The sequence below is a fragment of the Mobula birostris genome, chromosome 16, assembly GCF_030028105.1.
Source record: "Mobula birostris isolate sMobBir1 chromosome 16, sMobBir1.hap1, whole genome shotgun sequence".
NCBI classification, from domain to species: Eukaryota; Metazoa; Chordata; class Chondrichthyes; order Myliobatiformes; family Myliobatidae; genus Mobula; species Mobula birostris.
In genome coordinates, this window is record NC_092385.1 from 9,112,409 (window position 1) to 9,130,817 (window position 18,409).

The window sequence follows — 18,409 nt, forward strand, 5'->3', positions numbered from 1 at the left end:
TGATGACAGGTAGGGTGAATGTGATGTGTTGATGGCTTTGATCTTGTTCTTTCCATTCAGCTGACTTTTTAGGACCTGTATATACATGCAAGTTGGTGCGGTCTTTCATTGATTCTATTATGGTTACTATTCTATTATGCCTTTATTGAGTATGTCTGCAAGAAAATTAATCTCGGTTGTACACGGTGAGATATATGTACTTTGATAATAAATTTACTTTGAACTTTGAAAGGACAAAGTTCACTATGCGAATACAGGCTTCAGTGTAGATTGCAAATCCGCTCCAGGTTTGATCATGGATTTACTTTCAATGGACCAAGTTCACTAAGAGAGCGTGGGCCTTGGTGTAGATTGGAAATCCTGCTGCAGGTTTGTGCTGAAATTATTTTTATTCATTTACAACAAATAGGTATCACTAGCAAGACCAGCATTTATTGCACATTTCGTACTTATGCCTTGAGAAGATGGCAATGATCCACCCTATTAAACGCTTCACTGCGGTGAAGGGACTTGTACATGACGAGATGCTGGAAATACAGAATAACACAAAGAATTGAGAAGAATTTAGCAGGTCAGGCAGCATCAATAGAGAGGAATAAACCCTCCCATCCACTCTACAATCACTTTGATCCCCTACCATGAGGCACGAGGTACCATAGCATTAATACAAGAACTGTCAAGATGCAACACAGCTTCTCCCAGGCTGTGAGACTACCGAATTCCCTGCTACCACTCAGGTCTCATCACTTATTAAGCAACAGTAGCATTATACTATTTACTTTTTAACTTGCATTGTAAATACACCTTATGCTAAACATCAATTTTCTGGAATATATTTATTTATTTATGTGTTGTGTGTGAGTTATACGTACTGTGCTGTGCACATTGTTTCATTTGGCCATTTACATGGTTGAATGACAATAAATTTGAACTTGACCTAAACAAATTGAAATCTCGGGCCGAGACACTTCATCCGTTTGTGAGGTGGTCAAGAAGTAGGAAATCTGAAAATCTGTAACTGGGAAAGATAATTGAACAGAATCCAAGCAATATCAGTTTAAAACTTTTATTTTGATTGTTGTTGGTGAGGATTCCACAGCAGTTCTCAAGTCAACACAGAGACAGGCAGACAGAATACAATACACATGCAGTACAGACAAGAAACATGTTGCTCTATTCAGAACAAGCTGACACATGTAACCTGAGTAACCCAAGAGAATCTTGGGGGAAATCGAGTGCAAGAGCTACAATTAAATAATAAAGACATTGGGAAAATTCCCAGCTACAAAATACATTCCTGAAGAAAACAAATTAAATATAAAGGATTAAAACATTATCACACTTTAATAAATAATTCAGCATCTCAAACTATGGGTGGAACTGTATAAATATTAGAACTGACTTCTTTAAACAATATTCAAAAATGATGAGATAAATATGATAAATCAATTCAAAATATAAGGTGTGACTTTCTTAAAACGTACTATATAAATATACAATCCATCACTGGGCATTAAATAAGACCGTTTTTACATTGCTTTTAAATAGAATTTAATTTAAAATAATCAAGAAAACCTTTAATTTAAACAATTTGCAAACTTTCAGATTGATGACTGGAGAGATTGTTCTCCTTACTGCAGATAATGTTAAGGGGATTTTTAAGGTGTTGAGAATTATGAGAAGTTCTGTTAATAGGGAAGAACTGTTTTAACATGTTTCCTCAAGATGGCGTCACTGAACCATAGCAACATGTTGCAGGCTGCTTACAAAACTTCTAAATATATTGTACCTCTTCTGAATTACTCTCACTGCAATCTGCAGCCTGTAATTTCCCATTAAGCCTTTGCACAATGGATGTTTGTCCGTCCTGTTGGGTACAGTCTTTCATTGATTCTATTGTGTTTCCTTGTATTTACTTTGTTTGCCCACAAGAAAATAAATCCCAGGGTTATATATGGTGACATATACGTACTTTGATAATAAATTTACTTGAACTTTGAATTTTAGATGAGCAACCAGAGGCTGCCAATGCAAAGTAATTGGCAAAAGAAACAGAACAAAGGTGGAACTTAGTAATTTTTTTTCATTTTTAATATATAGATACAGCATGGTAACAGGCCTTTCTGGACCAACAAGCCCATGCCACCCAATTACACCCATGTAACTAATTAACTTATTAACCTGTACATCTTTGGAATGTGTGAGGAAACTGAAGCATCCAGAGGAACCTTACATGATAATGGGGAGAAGCCATGAACTCCTTACAGATAGCAGAAGGAATTGAACCCTGGTCACTAGCGCTGTAAAGCAATGCACTAACCTCTATACTACAGTGCCACCCCCAGTACAAAACAGCAGTAGTTATTTTACTTACAGAGTAAACTGTAAATGCCTACAGGGGAGAAGAAACTGCCTCACAGTAAAGACAATCGGCAACCGGTCCTATGATTGACACAAGAATATTATGCCAAATAACATCCCTCATTGCTCAGTGATTCTGGGCAGAAATGAGAAATGGGATTGAAATTGCCAAGTGCTCTTTTGTTTGCATGCTAGTCACAGCAGTTGCCATAATGCACCTGTGACCAGTATGTGGGATTTCCAGCTTTGGCTCAGAACCACCATTGTGCAGTAAACCAGGTATACTAACTGTACCACTTTCCCTGTAAAATAACAGGGCTCAGTGGGTGAATTTGTGTTAGATGTTGGGAGATGCAAACACAAAGCCCATGTACTGACTCCTAGGCTGAGCAGAGTATAATCAGACTGGCAATTGATGAGTTTTAATGTCCCGGGCTTGTGTGAAGGAGTGAAGAGAAGGGGTAACATAACTTGGGATGGTTTGTGTTCATGTATTTATATAAAGCAGCAGTTCCCAACCTTATTTATGGCATGGACCCCTACCATTAACTGAGGGGTCTGTGCACCCCAGGCTGGGAACCCCTAGTATAAAGGATCAAGCTTAGCAGTGATGCCCTCCTTTGCTGAAGAGACCATAAGCTCATCTAAGAAATGACAACTTTCTTTGAAATTTTTCCTATCCCTATATACCCTGAGAATCATGGCCCTCTTTGGCTATCAGATCCATCTTATACTGTTGTAATCTCCACTTATAAGAACACATTTACAACACATGAAGAACCACAGGGAGCTGAGGATGTTGAATGAAATAGCTTCTGCTGGGAAGCTTCAGGAGAGAAAGACTAAGCAGAATGGGGTTGAGGGGGATAATAAGTCAGTCATGAAGGAATAGTGGAGCTGACTTGATGAGCTGAATGACCTGATTCTGCTCCTGTAGCCTTCAGTTACCTTGAAGGTTTAGGCCACTTACTAATGACTGAAATTGGGCTTCAAGTTCTATATACAAACTTATAAAGTTTCATTGTAGACTGTAACAGCACAATTCTGCAGCCAATAAAGCTGTGTGATTATGGTGTTCTTGAAAATTAGTCAGTAAACAACAGCTCTCTGTGGTGCTGGGTTATCATCACCTGGAATGTCCTGGCCAACCTCATCCAAGGTAGATGAACCTGTCCTAGGGGGAAGAGAGGAAAACAGAGCCCCACTTCCCACTCTTGATCATTAATCTGTCAAAAATGCATGGATCATGGCCAAGGGCCAGTGTAGGGTGCAGAAGCGTGCTCAAGCAAGGGCTGGCATCTAGTCTGGATTTCAAATAGCAAAAAAAATCATATATAAGCAAGCGGCTCAATATTTTAAAAACAGCCCCAAAAATCCTAGAATAATTATCGAAAACGGCTTTATATCACAGGAGGTGCTCTAATATCAGTAGCAGGTATAATATTTTTTCAACAGATCTTTAGGCAGGGTTAGTGTGTAAGAAGGGAAGTATCTACTTATGTTTTGAATAAGCTACAGTTTCACTACCTATAAGTGTTTCACATTTAGATGCCGTTGGTGCATTACAGTCTGTGAATTGGAGATTCTTCACATTTAGAAACTCTAACTTCCTATTATACAGTATAGAGTATATTGTGGGAGGGGAGGGATTGATTGATCAAAGTAGGTTAAAAGGTTGGCACAACATTGTAGGTTGAAAGGCCTGTGCTGTAATCATCACACTGTCAGATTAATGGATAATTTTTCAATCTGTAAGCACATGGTTGTATAGAGCTAACAGATGTCATCTAGGGCAATAACTGGAAGAACATTTGGCCTCCGTTCAAGCACACCCCCATCATTTCACCAACCAGCATCACTTTAACGTCTGTTAAAGAAATATCATACCTGCTGCTGATGTGCTTTGGTTGCTAGAATACCTGTGCAATAAAACCAGTAAGTCTTTTTATTGAATACTTACCATTTACCATTGAGGAATTCAGGACCAGTAAGTACTCTTATTGAATACTCATTGGTCTTGAAGAAGGGTTTTGGCCTGGAACATCAACTGTTTATTCACTTCCATAGATGCTGCCTGACCTGCTAAGTTCCTCCAGCATTTTGTATGTGTTGCTCTGGAATTTTTGGGATTGGTTTTGAATGGTTGTGTCTCTTCCTGCAGCATTGTTTGGGGGGCCTTTCGCAAAGTGGACATTGGCTCAAACCACAATCAGGATCCAACTCAGCTAAGGTTCACTCTGCAGTGGAACACTACTAAAAAATGAGCAATGACCACTCCGATTAGTACTGGGCCATGAAATTCCATTTGGAAACGGCAGGGGGCAGAAGGCATGAGCGAATGGCTTGGAGATCATTGAGGAAACACATTTGTAGTCAGCTTAATCCTTGAACAATGTAAGGAATGGAGGAGCTGAGTTGGGCAACAGTGCTTTGACCTTGCAAGCACACAGCAGTAATAGTAGATATATCCACCAAATCAGCATTTTTAAAACGAGGCAATGATTTCAAGCAGCTTCTATACAACAGTAGGAGCAGCCCTCTCCACACTGATTGCCCTATAGTAGATGTGAACATGTCCAATGGAGGGAAAAGGGAGATTGTATAAGTGGAAAGAATGAACTTCCTCACTGTCCGCCACCAACTAAGCATACAAAATAAGAACACTTCTGCAGAAAGTTTGCATGCTGTTCTTAAAAAGTATCTGGTACTATTAAGTTACTATGCATTTTAGACAAATATTATTTTAAGGACTCTTCATCCAAATAAGATTCACAGAAACTTTCTCCTCTCTCAAATGATGATTAACTAATGGCCCATGGTCAAACAGGCAAGGATTGAGTGGTACTGTCTTCCTCAATGCCTGGGTTGATGATTGAATACGACCGACCCAGTGTGGCATCAAACCATGAATGATTGGAAGAGTCTCATTTTTGATCACTGCTGTGTGGTTGGAACACAGACGATAGTGCACCAGCACATTCTGCCCAGTAGTGCAGAGCAGAGAAGCTAACAGAATTCCAGTCCTGTTCCTTATCCAGCGACCCTTGCTGAAGCACATGTCTGTGGATATCAGGAAGGTCCTGGTCATGTTCAGCTTGTTAATATTGGTTTAGATGGCCCACTGGACCATTAAGACAAGGCATGAACAGATGGCTAGCATATTCTAGCAAGACTATGCTATTAAACAGAAAGCACAGAGACTCCCCTCCCCAGTACTGACTGCTCCTTCCTTGAAAGCTTCCGAGTGCAGATCCACAGACTCACTTCCTTCAAGACCTCACTTAAATAGCTGTGCATTATCTGAGCAAAGGATGTGTCAGCAGGCTATTCGACGAGCAAAGGCCTCACTGCTCAATCCTTGCCTAATCTACACAAGTGTAACCCTTCTCCAAGATTTTCTCAATATGTATAGAAAACTTAACAGATTTCCGTTGTTGTAATGTGGTCATTCCAAGGCCAATTGGTAGTTACCTCATAACCACCCTAACAAGATCAGTGCATAACAACATTATACAGACTAGACATTAAAGCTGGGACCTTGCTTGTTAGAGCTCTACAATTACTTAGGTACACTACTTGGCAAAAGGAGGAAGATCATTTAAGAAGTGTTGAAAAAGACTGGAAATCTGAAATAAAAATTAAAAATTGCTTTGATACAAAGTGTGTGGAATAGAAACATATTAATATTTTGGGTGTGAGTACACATACACATGCCCGCTCATAAACACCCACTTCAGGCAAAAGAACTAGGAGCTGTCTGTCCTACCTCTTGCCCCATGACTGGGCAGGTGAGAGGTCAAAGGGAAAGCAATACTGAGGATACAAAATAAGTTGAAACTTGCCATCCCGAATCATAAGCCACTGATCCAACCTCAAAACATGCACCTTGCTCAATCAGACTCAACTGAGGTGGAACATGCTGTCAAATAGCTTGCCAGCGATTGCAGTCAAAAGCTGAAGGTAAAATGAAAGGTTGCTGAACAAAAGGAATTGACCCCAGCATTTTCTTTTCCTTTGAAACCTTGACTGAGAGTGAGGGAGTACAAATGGGGCAGTTTGTCTTTGCAAAGCATTCAACAGCATTTGTTGTTTTGCAACAGATTCACAGTTCCACGTGCAGATCCCGGAAAATGGCATCGACTGCCCATTCCGCAGGAGTTTCATTACTGGCATATCTGGAAATTGCTTGCTGGAACTGCAGTTGTCGCTGAATATCTGGGTCGATATTGATCCAGTTGTTGGCAATCCATTTGGTCCCCCGGATGACAATGCAGCCTCCATGCAGTGAGTACTCATCTTGTTCTCCTACCCAGCCTGTAGGAACCCAGAGGACACTACAGTCACAAATTTATACAGCAAGGAAACAAGACCTTTGGCCCAACACAACTATGACAATCAAGGTGCCCACCTAAGCTTGTCCAATTTCCTCACATCTGGCCCACATCTCTCTAACCTGTTCTATCCATGTACGTGTTCAACCATCTTTCAAATGTTGTTTCTGTATTTGCCTTAATCACTTCCTCTGGTAGCTCATTCCATATATGGACCGCCCTTCTGGCGGCTTGGGTCCTTTTTAAATCTTTCTCCTCTCACTTTAAACCTATGTCCTCTAGTTTTGGATTCCCTTTTCCTGGGTGAAAATGATTTTATACACCTCTAGAAAGTCACCCCTCATTCTCCTGTGTTCCAAGGAATAAATTCCTTCCACTCTCGTTGTCGCAGGAGCGACCCTGATGGAAAAAGAGAACCTGTCAAAGTTATAGAAACATAGAAAAAATAGGTGCAGGAGTAGGCCATTCGGCCCTTCGAGCCTGCACCACCATTTATTATGATCATGGCTGATCATCCAACTCAGAACCCCGCCCCAGCCTTCCCTCCATACCCCCTGATCCCCATAGCCACAAGGGCCATATCTAACTCCCTCTTAAATATAGCCAATGTACTGGCCTCAACTGCTTCCTGTGGCAGAGAATTCCACAGATTCACCACTCTCTGAGTGAAGAAGTTTTTCCTAATCTCGGTCCTAAAAGGCTTCCCCTTTATCCTCAAACTGTGACCCCTTGTTCTGGACTTCCCCAACATCGGGAACAATCTTCCTGCATCTAGCCTGTCCAATCCCTTTAGGATTTTATACGTTTCAATCAGATCCCCCCTCAATCTTCTAAATTCCAACGAGTACAAGCCCAGTTCATCCAGTCTTTCTTCATATGAAAGTCCTGCCATCCCAGGAATCAATCTGGTGAACCTTCTTTGTACTCCCTCTATGGCAAGGATGTCTTTCCTCAGATTAGGGGACCAAAACTGCACACAATACTCCAGGTGTGGTCTCACCAAGGCCTTGTACAACTGCAGTAGTACCTCCCTGCTCCTGTACTCGAATCCTCTTGCTATAAATGCCAGCATACCATTCGCCTTTTTCACCGCCTGCTGTACCTGCATGCCCACTTTCAATGACTGGTGTATAATGACACCCAGGTCTCGTTGCACCTCCCCTTTTCCTAATCAGCCACCATTCAGATAATAATCTGTTTTCCTATTTTTGCCACCAAAGTGGATAACTTCACATTTATCCACATTAAATTGCATCTGCCATGAATTTGCCCACTCACCCAACCTATCCAAGTCACTCTGCATCCTCTTAGCATCCTCCTCACAGCTAACACTGCCACCCAGCTTCGTGTCATCCGCAAACTTGGAGATGCTGCATTTAATTCCCTCATCCAAGTCATTAATATATATTGTAAACAACTGGGGTCCCAGCACAGAGCCTTGCGGTACCCCACTAGTCACCGCCTGCCATTCTGAAAAGGTCCCGTTTATTCCCACTCTTTGCTTCCTGTCTGCTAACTAATTCTCCATCCACATCAATTCCTTACCCCCAATACCATGTGCTTTAAGTTTGCACACTAATCTCCTGTGTGGGACCTTGTCAAAAGCCTTTTGAAAATCCAAATATACCACATCCACTGGTTCTTCCCTATCCACTCTACTAGTTACATCCTCAAAAAATTCTATCAGATTCGTCAGACATGATTTTCCTTTCACAAATCCATGTTGACTTTGTCCGATGATTTCACCGCTTTCCAAATGTGCTGTTATCACATCCTTGATAACTGACTCCAGCAGTTTCCCCACCACCGATGTTAGGCTAACTGGTCTATAATTCCCCGGTTTCTCTCTCCCTCCTTTTTTAAAAAGTGGGGTTACATTAGCCACCCTCCAATCCTCAGGAACTAGTCCAGAATCTAACGAGTTTTGAAAAATTATCACTAATGCATCCACTATTTCTTGGGCTACTTCCTTAAGCACTCTAGGATGCAGACCATCTGGCCCTGGGGATTTATCTGCCTTCAATCCCTTCAATTTACCTAACACCACTTCCCTACTAACAAGTATTTCGCTCAGTTCCTCCATCTCACTGGACCCTCTGTCCCCTACTATTTCTGGAAGATTATTTATGTCCTCCTTAGTGAAGACAGAACCAAAGTAATTATTCAATTGGTCTGCCATGTCCTTGCTCCCCATAATCAATTCACCTGTTTCTGTCTGTAGGGGACCTACATTTGTCTTTACCAGTCTTTTCCTTTTTACATACCTATAAAAGCTTTTACAATCAGTTTTTATGTTCCCTGCCAGTTTTCTCTCATAATCTTTTTTCCCCTTCCTAATTAAGCCCTTTGTCCTCCTCTGCTGAACTCTGAATTTCTCCCAGTCCTCAGGTGAGCCACTCTTTCTGGCTAATTTGTATGCTTCTTCTTTGGATTTGATACTATCCCTAATTTCTCTTGTCAGCCACGGGTGCACTACCTTCCTTGATTTATTCTTTTCCCAAACTGGGATGAACAATTGTTGTAGTTCATCCATGCAACCTTTAAATGCTTGCCATTGCATATCCACCGTCAATCCTTTAAGTGTCATTTGCCAGTCTATCTTAGCTAATTCACGTCTCATATCTTCAAAGTTACCCTTCTTTAAGTTCAGAACCTTTGTTTCTGAATTAACTATGTCACTCTCCATCTTAATGAAGAATTCCACCATATTATGGTCACTCTTACCCAAGGGGCCTCTCACGACAAGATTGCTAATTAACCCTTCCTCATTGCTCAAAACCCAGTCCAGAATAGCCTGCTCTCTAGTTGGTTCCTTGACATGTTGGTTCAAAAAACCATCCCGCATACATTCCAAGAAATCCTGTTCCTCAGCACCTTTACCAATTTGGTTCACCCAATCTACATGTAGATTGAAGTCACCCATTATAACTGCTGTTCCTTTATTGCACACATTTCTAATTTCCTGTTTAATACCATCTCCAACCTCACTACTACTGTTAGGTGGCCTGTACACAACTCCCACCAGCGCCTTCTGCCCCTTAGTGTTACGCAGCTCTACCCATATCGATTCCACATCTTCCCGGCTTATGTCCTTCCTTCCTATTGCGTTAATCTCTTCTTTAACCAGCAACGCCACCCCACCTCCCCTCCCTTCATGTCTTTCCCTCCTGAATATTGAATATCCCTGAACGTTGAGCTCCCATCCTTGGTCACCCTGGAGCCATGTCTCTGTGATCCCAACTATATCATAATCATTAATAACAATCTGCACTTTCAATTCATCCACCTTATTACGAATGCTCCTTGCATTGACACACAAAGCCTTCAGGCGCTCTTTTACAACTCTCTTAGCCCTTATACAATTATGTTGAAAAGTGGTCCTTTTTAATAATTGCCCTGGATTTGTCGGCCTGCCACTTTTACTCTTCTCCTTAGTACTTTTTGCTTCTACCCTCACTTTACACCCCACTGTCTCTCTGCACTGGTTCCCATCCCCCTGTTGTGAACTAACCTCCTCACGCCTAACCTCTTTAATTTGATTCCCACCCCCCAAACATTCTAGTTTAAAGTCACCTCAGTAGCCCTCGCTAACCTCCCTGCCAGGATATTGGTCCCCCTAGGATTCAAGTGTAACCCATCCTTTTTGTACAGGTCACGCCTGCGCCAAAAGAGGTCCCAATGACCCAAAAACTTGAATCCCTGCCCCCTGCTCCAATCCCTCAGCCACGCATTTATCCTCCACCTCATCGCATTCCTACTCTCACTGTCGCGTGGCACAGGCAGTAATTCCGAGATTACTACCTTTGCGGTCCTTCTTCTCAACTCCCTTCCTAGCTCCCTATATTCTCCTTTCAGGACCTCATCCCTTTTCCTACCTATATCATTGGTACCTATATGTACCACGACCTCTGGCTCCTCACCCTCCCACTTCAGGATATCTTGGACATGATCAGAAATATCCCGGACCCTGGCACCAGGGAGGCAGACTACCATCCGGGTCTCTGGACTGCGTCCACAGAATCGCCTATCTGACCCCCTTACTATCGAGTCCCCTATCACAACTGCCCTCCTCTTCCTTGCCCTACCCTTCTGAGCTACTATGGATTGTAGTTTTTGATGGACTCTGGATCAAAGTGTCTTCGGGGGGCTTTTGTTATTGCTTGCAAGGTTGCGGGGGTGGTCGATGCTTCTGCTGCGACTGATTGTGCATGGGAGGGGGGAGCTTTGGAGTTCTGATGTTTCTATCACTCATTCCTTGGGATTTCGTGTTTCGTGGATGTCTGCGAAAAGTAAGAATTTCAGGTTGTATACTGTATACATTCTCTGATATTAAATTGAACCATATGAACACAGTAGATCAGCAACATACTGAATTTAAAGTGACTCATCTTCATGGCAAGCAGAGCAATGCACATTGGGAAAGTCAGGAGAGCATCTTGAATGATGCTACTGATGAATAAACATCGGTAGTACAAATGACAGTGCTGCAGCATAAATGACAATTTTTGAATCACACAATGGAGTAGGTTTCCTCTCCCCATTATTTGGGGCAATTTTAAATGCCAAATAGAACAGGAGTCAAATTCAGTTAATGGACACTCAGGACACTTCACTTTCCTCTCCAGCAGTGCAAACCTAAAATAATGTAAATGCAGACTGGAGCAAATACCTTCGCCGTTAGAGAGGTAGTTGTACCAAAAGAGAGCAGTGCCTTGCACAGGCTTCACCAACAAGTTGGCTCTTTTGCAGTTTTGCCGTGTATCTCGTAAATCCACGTCATTCTGCATTAAGGACTGAGGAAGGAATCACAAACAAGTGCAGGGCGTAAGTCAAGACTCTCCATGTCAACTAAACATTTTTTTCTAGCCTCACAATTATTGGAATGCAACATACGTTATCTACATCAACTGTCTGAGGCTTAGCTCCTCGAACTGAAATCCAAACATAACACTGACAACATGTCAACTGTTAATCATCTGCTGGTCCAACAGCGTATTTATAGTTCACATTGTAAGATCAGTGGGCTTCCTCTCACTATCCCTGTAATTAAGAGCAATGTTTAATGTGGAAATATGGCTACATAGCTTCTAGCACTCTGCCACTTCACCCTTCTGTGGCTTTCCCACATACAGATATGTAGTGTCAACACTTTCTTCAGCGTTGGAGGAAAAGGCAAAAACACAGCTAAGCACAATCCTTTCTGCACCTAATGTCATATGGACGTCTTTCCAAAAGGTTCACTGGAGTATGATCAGAACAAGAAATACTTGGCTTGCTTTCTCCTCCTTAGCCCAAAGAGTACTGGGGACATCCTGGCCTGCATGTTCTAAATCAGACAGTATGCTTTTCCATTATCATGAAGTGATAAGGGATTCACTAAAATAACAGCCAGCTTTGGTGCCTAGCCATCACATTAATTAGCAGAACAAATACCATTTAGATACTCCTCTTCACTGATACTATAAACTGCTATCTAATGTACGGAAGAGCTATAATGAAATGAATTCAAGGGAGATTAAGGGCTAACAATCAGCACTTTGAATGCAATCTCAGCCTGGAATATTCCCTTTATTCTAAAAGCAGGAGATGGATATTGTGTAAGTAGATACCCGAAGTCATTGCGGCGCCAAGTGACATGGATAGCTGCCAGTAAAGATGCCGCCACAATGATATCACACCCTTGTGCTTAAATAGAAATCCCAAATACTCAGCTGCTTGATTTCAGCTACCATCAAGTTTGAAGATTATAAAGCCAACAGGTTAAAACACAATACACTGCAGTTTCACCAATAAATCTATAATTTTATTGGCTCTATGGGCTATTTACATTAATGCCATTCCTGGTGTTCCTCTAAACTTCCTACATTTATTTACTGTATTTGCTGTCCCACATAAACCTACAGATGCACCGTTCTATCTGGATGCATCATGACTTGGAATAGCTACTGCTCTGCCCAAGACTGCAGTAACTACAGAGAAAATGTATAAGGACATTGCCATGCCTGAAGGACCTGAGTTACAAGGAAAAATTGAATAGGTTAGGACTTGATTCCTTGGAACGTATAAGATCGAGGGGAGATTTGATAGAGGTATACAAAATTGAGGGGTACAGATAGGGTAAATGCAAGCAGGCTTTTTCCACAGAGGTTGGGTGAGACTACAACTAGAGGTCATGGGTTAAGGGTGACAGGTGAAAAGTTTAAGGGGAATATGAGGGGAAACTTCTTCATTCAGAGGGTCTTAAGAGTGTGGAACAAGTGATGCATGCGAGCTTGATTTCAACATTTAAGAGAAGTTTGGATAGGTACACGGATGGGATGGAGGGCTATGGATCCAGTGCAGGTTGTTGGGGTAGGCAGTTTTAATGGCTTGGCCCAGACTAGATGAGTCGAAGGGCCTGTTTCTGTGCTGTACTTTTATATGACTCTGTAAGTTGTGAAAATAGCTTGGCATATTAGAAAAAACAGCCTACTCTCCACAGACCTCATCTACACTTCTTGCTGTTTTGGTAAGACGGACAATAATCAAAGACATCACTCACTGTGGTTATTATCTCTTCTCCCCCTCCCATTGAGCAAGAAAATATAAAGGCCTTAAAAACACATACCACCAGGCTGAAGGACAGCTTCTATCCCACTGTTGTAAGACAATTGAATGGTCCCTAATACTGTAAGATGGACTCTTGACCTCACAATCTACTTCATCTTGGCCTTGCACCTTATTATCTGCCTATACTGCAGTTTATCCATAACTGTAGCATTTTATTGATTATAGTTTCCTCTTGGACTACCTTGATGCATTACAATACAGTCGGCCCTCCTTATCCGCGAGGGATTGGTTCCCAGACCCCTCGCGGATACCAAAAAACGCGGATGCTCAAGTCCCTTATTCAACCTGTCTCGATGTGGTGGGCATTACGACCCCGCAGCGGAGCTCTGAATCCACAGTGTTTCTGTTCACGAAAATAATCACGATCACGATTTAAAATAAAGTGGAAATAATAAAGCAATCAGAAAGAGGTGAAACGCCATCAGTCATTGGAAAAGCGTTAGGCTACAGTCGGTCAACAATCGGCACAATTTTAAAGGATAAAATGAGAAAGGCCCTGCCCGATTAAAGCTAGAATTATTACTAAGCAATGCAGTGGTTTAATTATTGGGTTTTGGGGTTTGGGGTTTTGGGTTTTTGATCCTTCACATCAACCCAGCAGGGATGGAGAGCGCGGGCTCGGGAGCGATCTGTCACTGGATCGAACTCGGGAATTTCCGTTCCCAAGCCCAGCGCTGAAACGTACATTTCTTAAGTATTTTATACGCATAGAAAGGTAAAATATATACTATATACTAAGACAAACGTTTGACTAACTGACACTAAATAATAGCGGATGTACCTGTTCCAACTTACTTAGTAAGTGAACTTCTGGTTTTTTTTCGATCCCGATCCACGATAACCTACACACATCCTCCCGTATACTTTAAATCATCTCTAGATTACTTATAATACCTAATACAATGTAAATGCCATGTAAAATATTCGTTATACTGCATTGTTTAGGGAATAATGACAAGAAAAAAAAGTATGTATGTGCTTGAACAGCAAGTGCTGGAACAGCACTTCCGGGTTTTCTCGATTCGTGGTTGGTTGAATTCGCGCATGCAGAACTCGCGGATAAGGAGGGCTGACTGTAATATATTTTCCTACCTATGACATAGGCAGGAAAAGGGAGGAGGTCCTAAAAGCAGACTACAGGGAGTTAGGAAGGAAGTTGAGAAGCAGGACCACAAAGGTAGTAATCTTGGGATTACTGCCTGTGCCACGCGACAGTAAGTATAGGAATAGAGTGAGGTGGAGGATAAATGTGTGGCTGAGGGATTGGAGCAGGGGGCAGGGATTCAGATTTCTGGATCATTGGGACCTCTTTTGGGGCAGGAGTGACCTGTACAAAAAGGACAGGTTGCACTTGAATCCCAGGGGAACCAATATCCTGGTGGGGAGGTGGGCTAAGGCTATTGGGGAGAGTTTAAACTAGGATTAGAAACATAGAAAATAGGTGCAGGAATAGGCCATTCAGCCCTTCAAGCCTGCACCGCCATTCAGTATGATCATGGCTGATCATCCAACTCAGAACCCTGTACCTGCCTTCCCTCCATACCCCCTGATCCCTTTAGCCACAAGGGCCACATCTAACTCCCTCTTAAATATAGCCAATGAACTGGCCTCAACTGTTTCCTGTGGCAGAGAATTCCACAGATTCACCACTCTCTGGGGGGTGGGAACCAAACTGAAGAGACGGAGGAAGAGACAATTGGCTCACAAATAGAGAAAGCTTGGAGACAGTCCGAAAGGGAGGATAGGCAGGTGATAGAGAAGGGACACGCTCAGACCGATGGTTTGAGATGTGTCTATTTTAATGGAAGGAATATTATGAACAAAGTGGATGAGCTTAGAGCGTGGATCAGTACTTGGAGCTATGATGTTGTGGCCACTACAGAGACTTGGATGGCTCAGGGGCAGGAATGGTTACTTCGAGTGCCAGGCTTTAGATGTTTCAGAAGGAACAGGGAGGGAGGCAAAAGAAGTGTGGGCATAGCACTGTTGATCAGAGATAGTGTCACAGCTGCAGCAAAGGAGGAAGACATGGAGGGATTGTCTCCGGAGTCTCTGTGGGTGGAAGTTAGGAACAGGAAGGGGTCAATAACTCTACTAGGTGTTTTTTATAGACCACCCAATAGCCTCTGTGGGTGGAAGTGAGGAAGAGGAAAGGGTCAATAACTACTGGGTGTTTTTTATAGACTACCCAATAATAACAGGGACATCGAGGAGCAGATAGGGAGACAGATTCTGGAAAGGTGTAATAATAACAGGGTTGTCGTGGTGGGAGATTTTAATTTCCCAAATGTTGATTGGCATGTCCCTAGAGCGAGGGGTTTAGATGGGGTGGAGTTTGTTAGGTGTATTCAAGAAGTTTCTTGACACAATATGCAGATAAGCCTACAAGAGGAGAGGCTGTACTTGATCTGGTATTGGGAAATGAATCTGGTCAGTTAGGAAAACGTTTAATTGGAGTAAGGGGAAATAGGCTATCAGGCAGGAACTTGGAAGCATAAATTGGGAACAGATGTTCTCAGGGAAATGTATGGCAGAAATGTGGCAAATGTTCAGGGGATATTTGCGTGGAGTTCTGCATAGGTACGTTCTAATGAGACAGGGAAAGGATGGTAGGGTCCAGGAACCATGATGTACAAAGGCTGTTGTAAATCTCGTCAAGAAGAAAACAAGAACTTACAAAAGGTTCAAAAAACTAGGTAATGATAGAGGTCTAGAAGATTATAAGGCTAGCAGGAAGAAGCTTAAGAAAGAAATTAGGATAACCAGAAGGGGCCATGAGAAGGTCTTGGCAGACAGGATTATGGAAAACCCCAAGGCATTCTACAAATATGTGAAGAGCAAGAGGATAAGACTAAGAGAATAGGACCAATCAAGTATGACAGTGGAAAAGCGTGTATGGAACCGGAGGAGATAGCAGAGGTACTTAATGAATACTTTGCTTCAGTATTCACTACAGAAAAGGATCTTAGCGACTGTAGGGATGACTTGTAAGCACAAAATAATCTGCAGGTGCTGGGATCAAAGCAACACTCACAACACGCTGGAGGAACTCAGCAGATCGGGCAGCATCCTTGGAAACGATGAGTCGACGTTTCGGGCCGGAACCCTTCATCAGGACTGAAGAGGGAAGGGGCAGAGGCGAAGGGTTCCGGCCCGAAACGTTGACATCGTTTCCCTGGATGCTGCCCGACCTGCTGAGTTCCTCCAGTGTGTTGTGAGTGTTGTAGGGATGACTTGTAGTGGACTGAAAAGAGGATGTGCTGGAGCTTTTGGAAAGCATCAAGTTGGATAAGTCACCGGGACTGGATGAGAGGTACCCCAGGCTACTGTGGGAGGCGAGGGAAGAGATCACTGAGCCTCTGGCGATGATCTTTGCATCATCAATGGAGACGGGCAAGTTTCTGGAAGATTGGAGGGTTGCGGATGTTGTTCCATTATTCAAGAAAGGGAGTAGAGATAGCCCAGGAAATTATAGACCAGTAAGTCTTACTTCCATGGTTGGTAAGTTGATGGAAAAGATCCTGAGAGGCAGGATTTATAAACATTTGGAGAGGCATAATATGATTAGGAATAGACAGCATGGCTTTGTCAAAGGCAGGTCGTGCCTTACGAGCCTGAATGAATTTTTTGAGGATGTGACTAAACAAACTGATGAAGGTAGAGCAGTAGATGTAGTGTATATGGATTTCAGCAAGGCATTTGACAAGTTACCCCATGCAAGGCTTATTCAGAAAGTAAGGATGCATGGAATCCAAGGGGATCTTGCTTTGTGTATCCAGAACTGGCTTGCCCACAGAAGGCAAGGAGTGATTGTAGACGGGTCATATTCTACATGGAGGTCGGTCACCAATGGTGTGCCTCAGAGATCTGTTCTGGGACCCCTGCTCTTCATGATTTTTATAAATTACCTGGATGAAGAAGTGGAGGGAGGGTTAGTAAATTTGCTGATGACACAAAGGTTGGTGGTGTTGCGGATAGTGTGGAGGGCTGTCAGAGGTGACAACAGGACATTGATAGGATGCAAGACTGAGCTGAGAAGTGGAAGATGGAGTTCAACCCAGATAAGTGTGAGGTGGTTCATTTTGGTAGGTGAAATATAATGGCAGAATATAGTATTGCACAGAGTCTTGTCATCTTCAGAAGTTTTCGGATGACTCTGCCATAGTTGGATGCATCAGCAAGGGAGATGAGGCTGAGTACAGGGCTACGGTAGGAAACTTTGTCACATGGTGTGAGCAGAATTATCTGCAGCTTAATGTGAAAAAGACTAAGGAGCTGAGGAGAGCTAAGGTACTGGTGACCCCTATTTCCATCCAGGGGGTCAGTATGGACATGGTGGAGGATTACAAATACCTGGGGATATGAATTGACAATAAACTGGACTGGTCAAAGAACACTCAGGCTGTCTACAAGAAGGGTCAGAGCCGTCTCTATTTCCTGAGGAGACTGAGGTCCTTTAACATCTGCCGGACGATGCTGAGGATGTTCTACGAGTGAGTCTGTGATGGCCAGTGCTATCATGTTTGCTGTTGTGTGCTGGGGCAGCAGGCTGAGGGTAGCAGACACCAACAGAATCAACAAACTCATTCGTAAGGCCAGTGATGTTGTGGGGATGGAACTGGACTCTCTCACGGTGGTGTCTGAAATGATGATGAGAGGCATTGATCGTGTGGATAGTCAGAGGCTTTTTCCCAGGGCTGGAATGGCTAGCACGAGAGGGCACAGTTTTAAAGTGCTTGGAAGTAGGTACAGAGGAGATGTTAGGGGTAAGTTTTTTTTTTCACACAGTGAGTGGTGAGTGCGTGGAATGGGCTGCCAGTGACAGGTGTGGAGGCAGATACGATAAGGTCCTTTAAGAGACTCCTGGACAGGTACATGGAGCTCAGAAAAATAGAGGGCTATGGGTAGCCCTAGGTAAATTTTACGGTAAGGACATGTTCAGCACAGCTTTGTGGGCTGAAGGGCCCATATTGTGCTTTAGGGTTTCTAAGTTTCTATATAATAAAATTATGTGTATGGATGACAAGCAAAATACCAAGTTTTTCATTGTACTCGGTAAATGTTGGAAATAATAAACCAACTTACCAATTTAAATTTACCTATTTTAT

General features: G+C 42.7%; 1 protein-coding gene across 2 annotated transcripts in view; it reads right to left on the reverse strand.

Moving 5' to 3' along the window:
* Nucleotides 1-1,058: 1,058 nt before the first annotated feature.
* Nucleotides 1,059-18,409, reverse strand: part of p4htmb (prolyl 4-hydroxylase, transmembrane b) — an 88,678-nt gene continuing 71,327 nt past the window's right edge. Inside the window, exons 8-9 of one of the 2 annotated variants that reach the window (XM_072280280.1) lie at nucleotides 11,362-11,485; nucleotides 1,059-6,675 (exon numbers count right to left, since the gene is read on the reverse strand). In XM_072280280.1, coding sequence (XP_072136381.1) covers nucleotides 6,464-6,675; nucleotides 11,362-11,485 — 336 coding nt within the window. In that variant the 3' untranslated portion in view covers nucleotides 1,059-6,463. Of the gene's footprint in view, nucleotides 6,676-10,421; nucleotides 10,973-11,361; nucleotides 11,486-18,409 lie in introns of those variants that run through there. The other variant, XM_072280281.1, reaches the window with a different exon arrangement.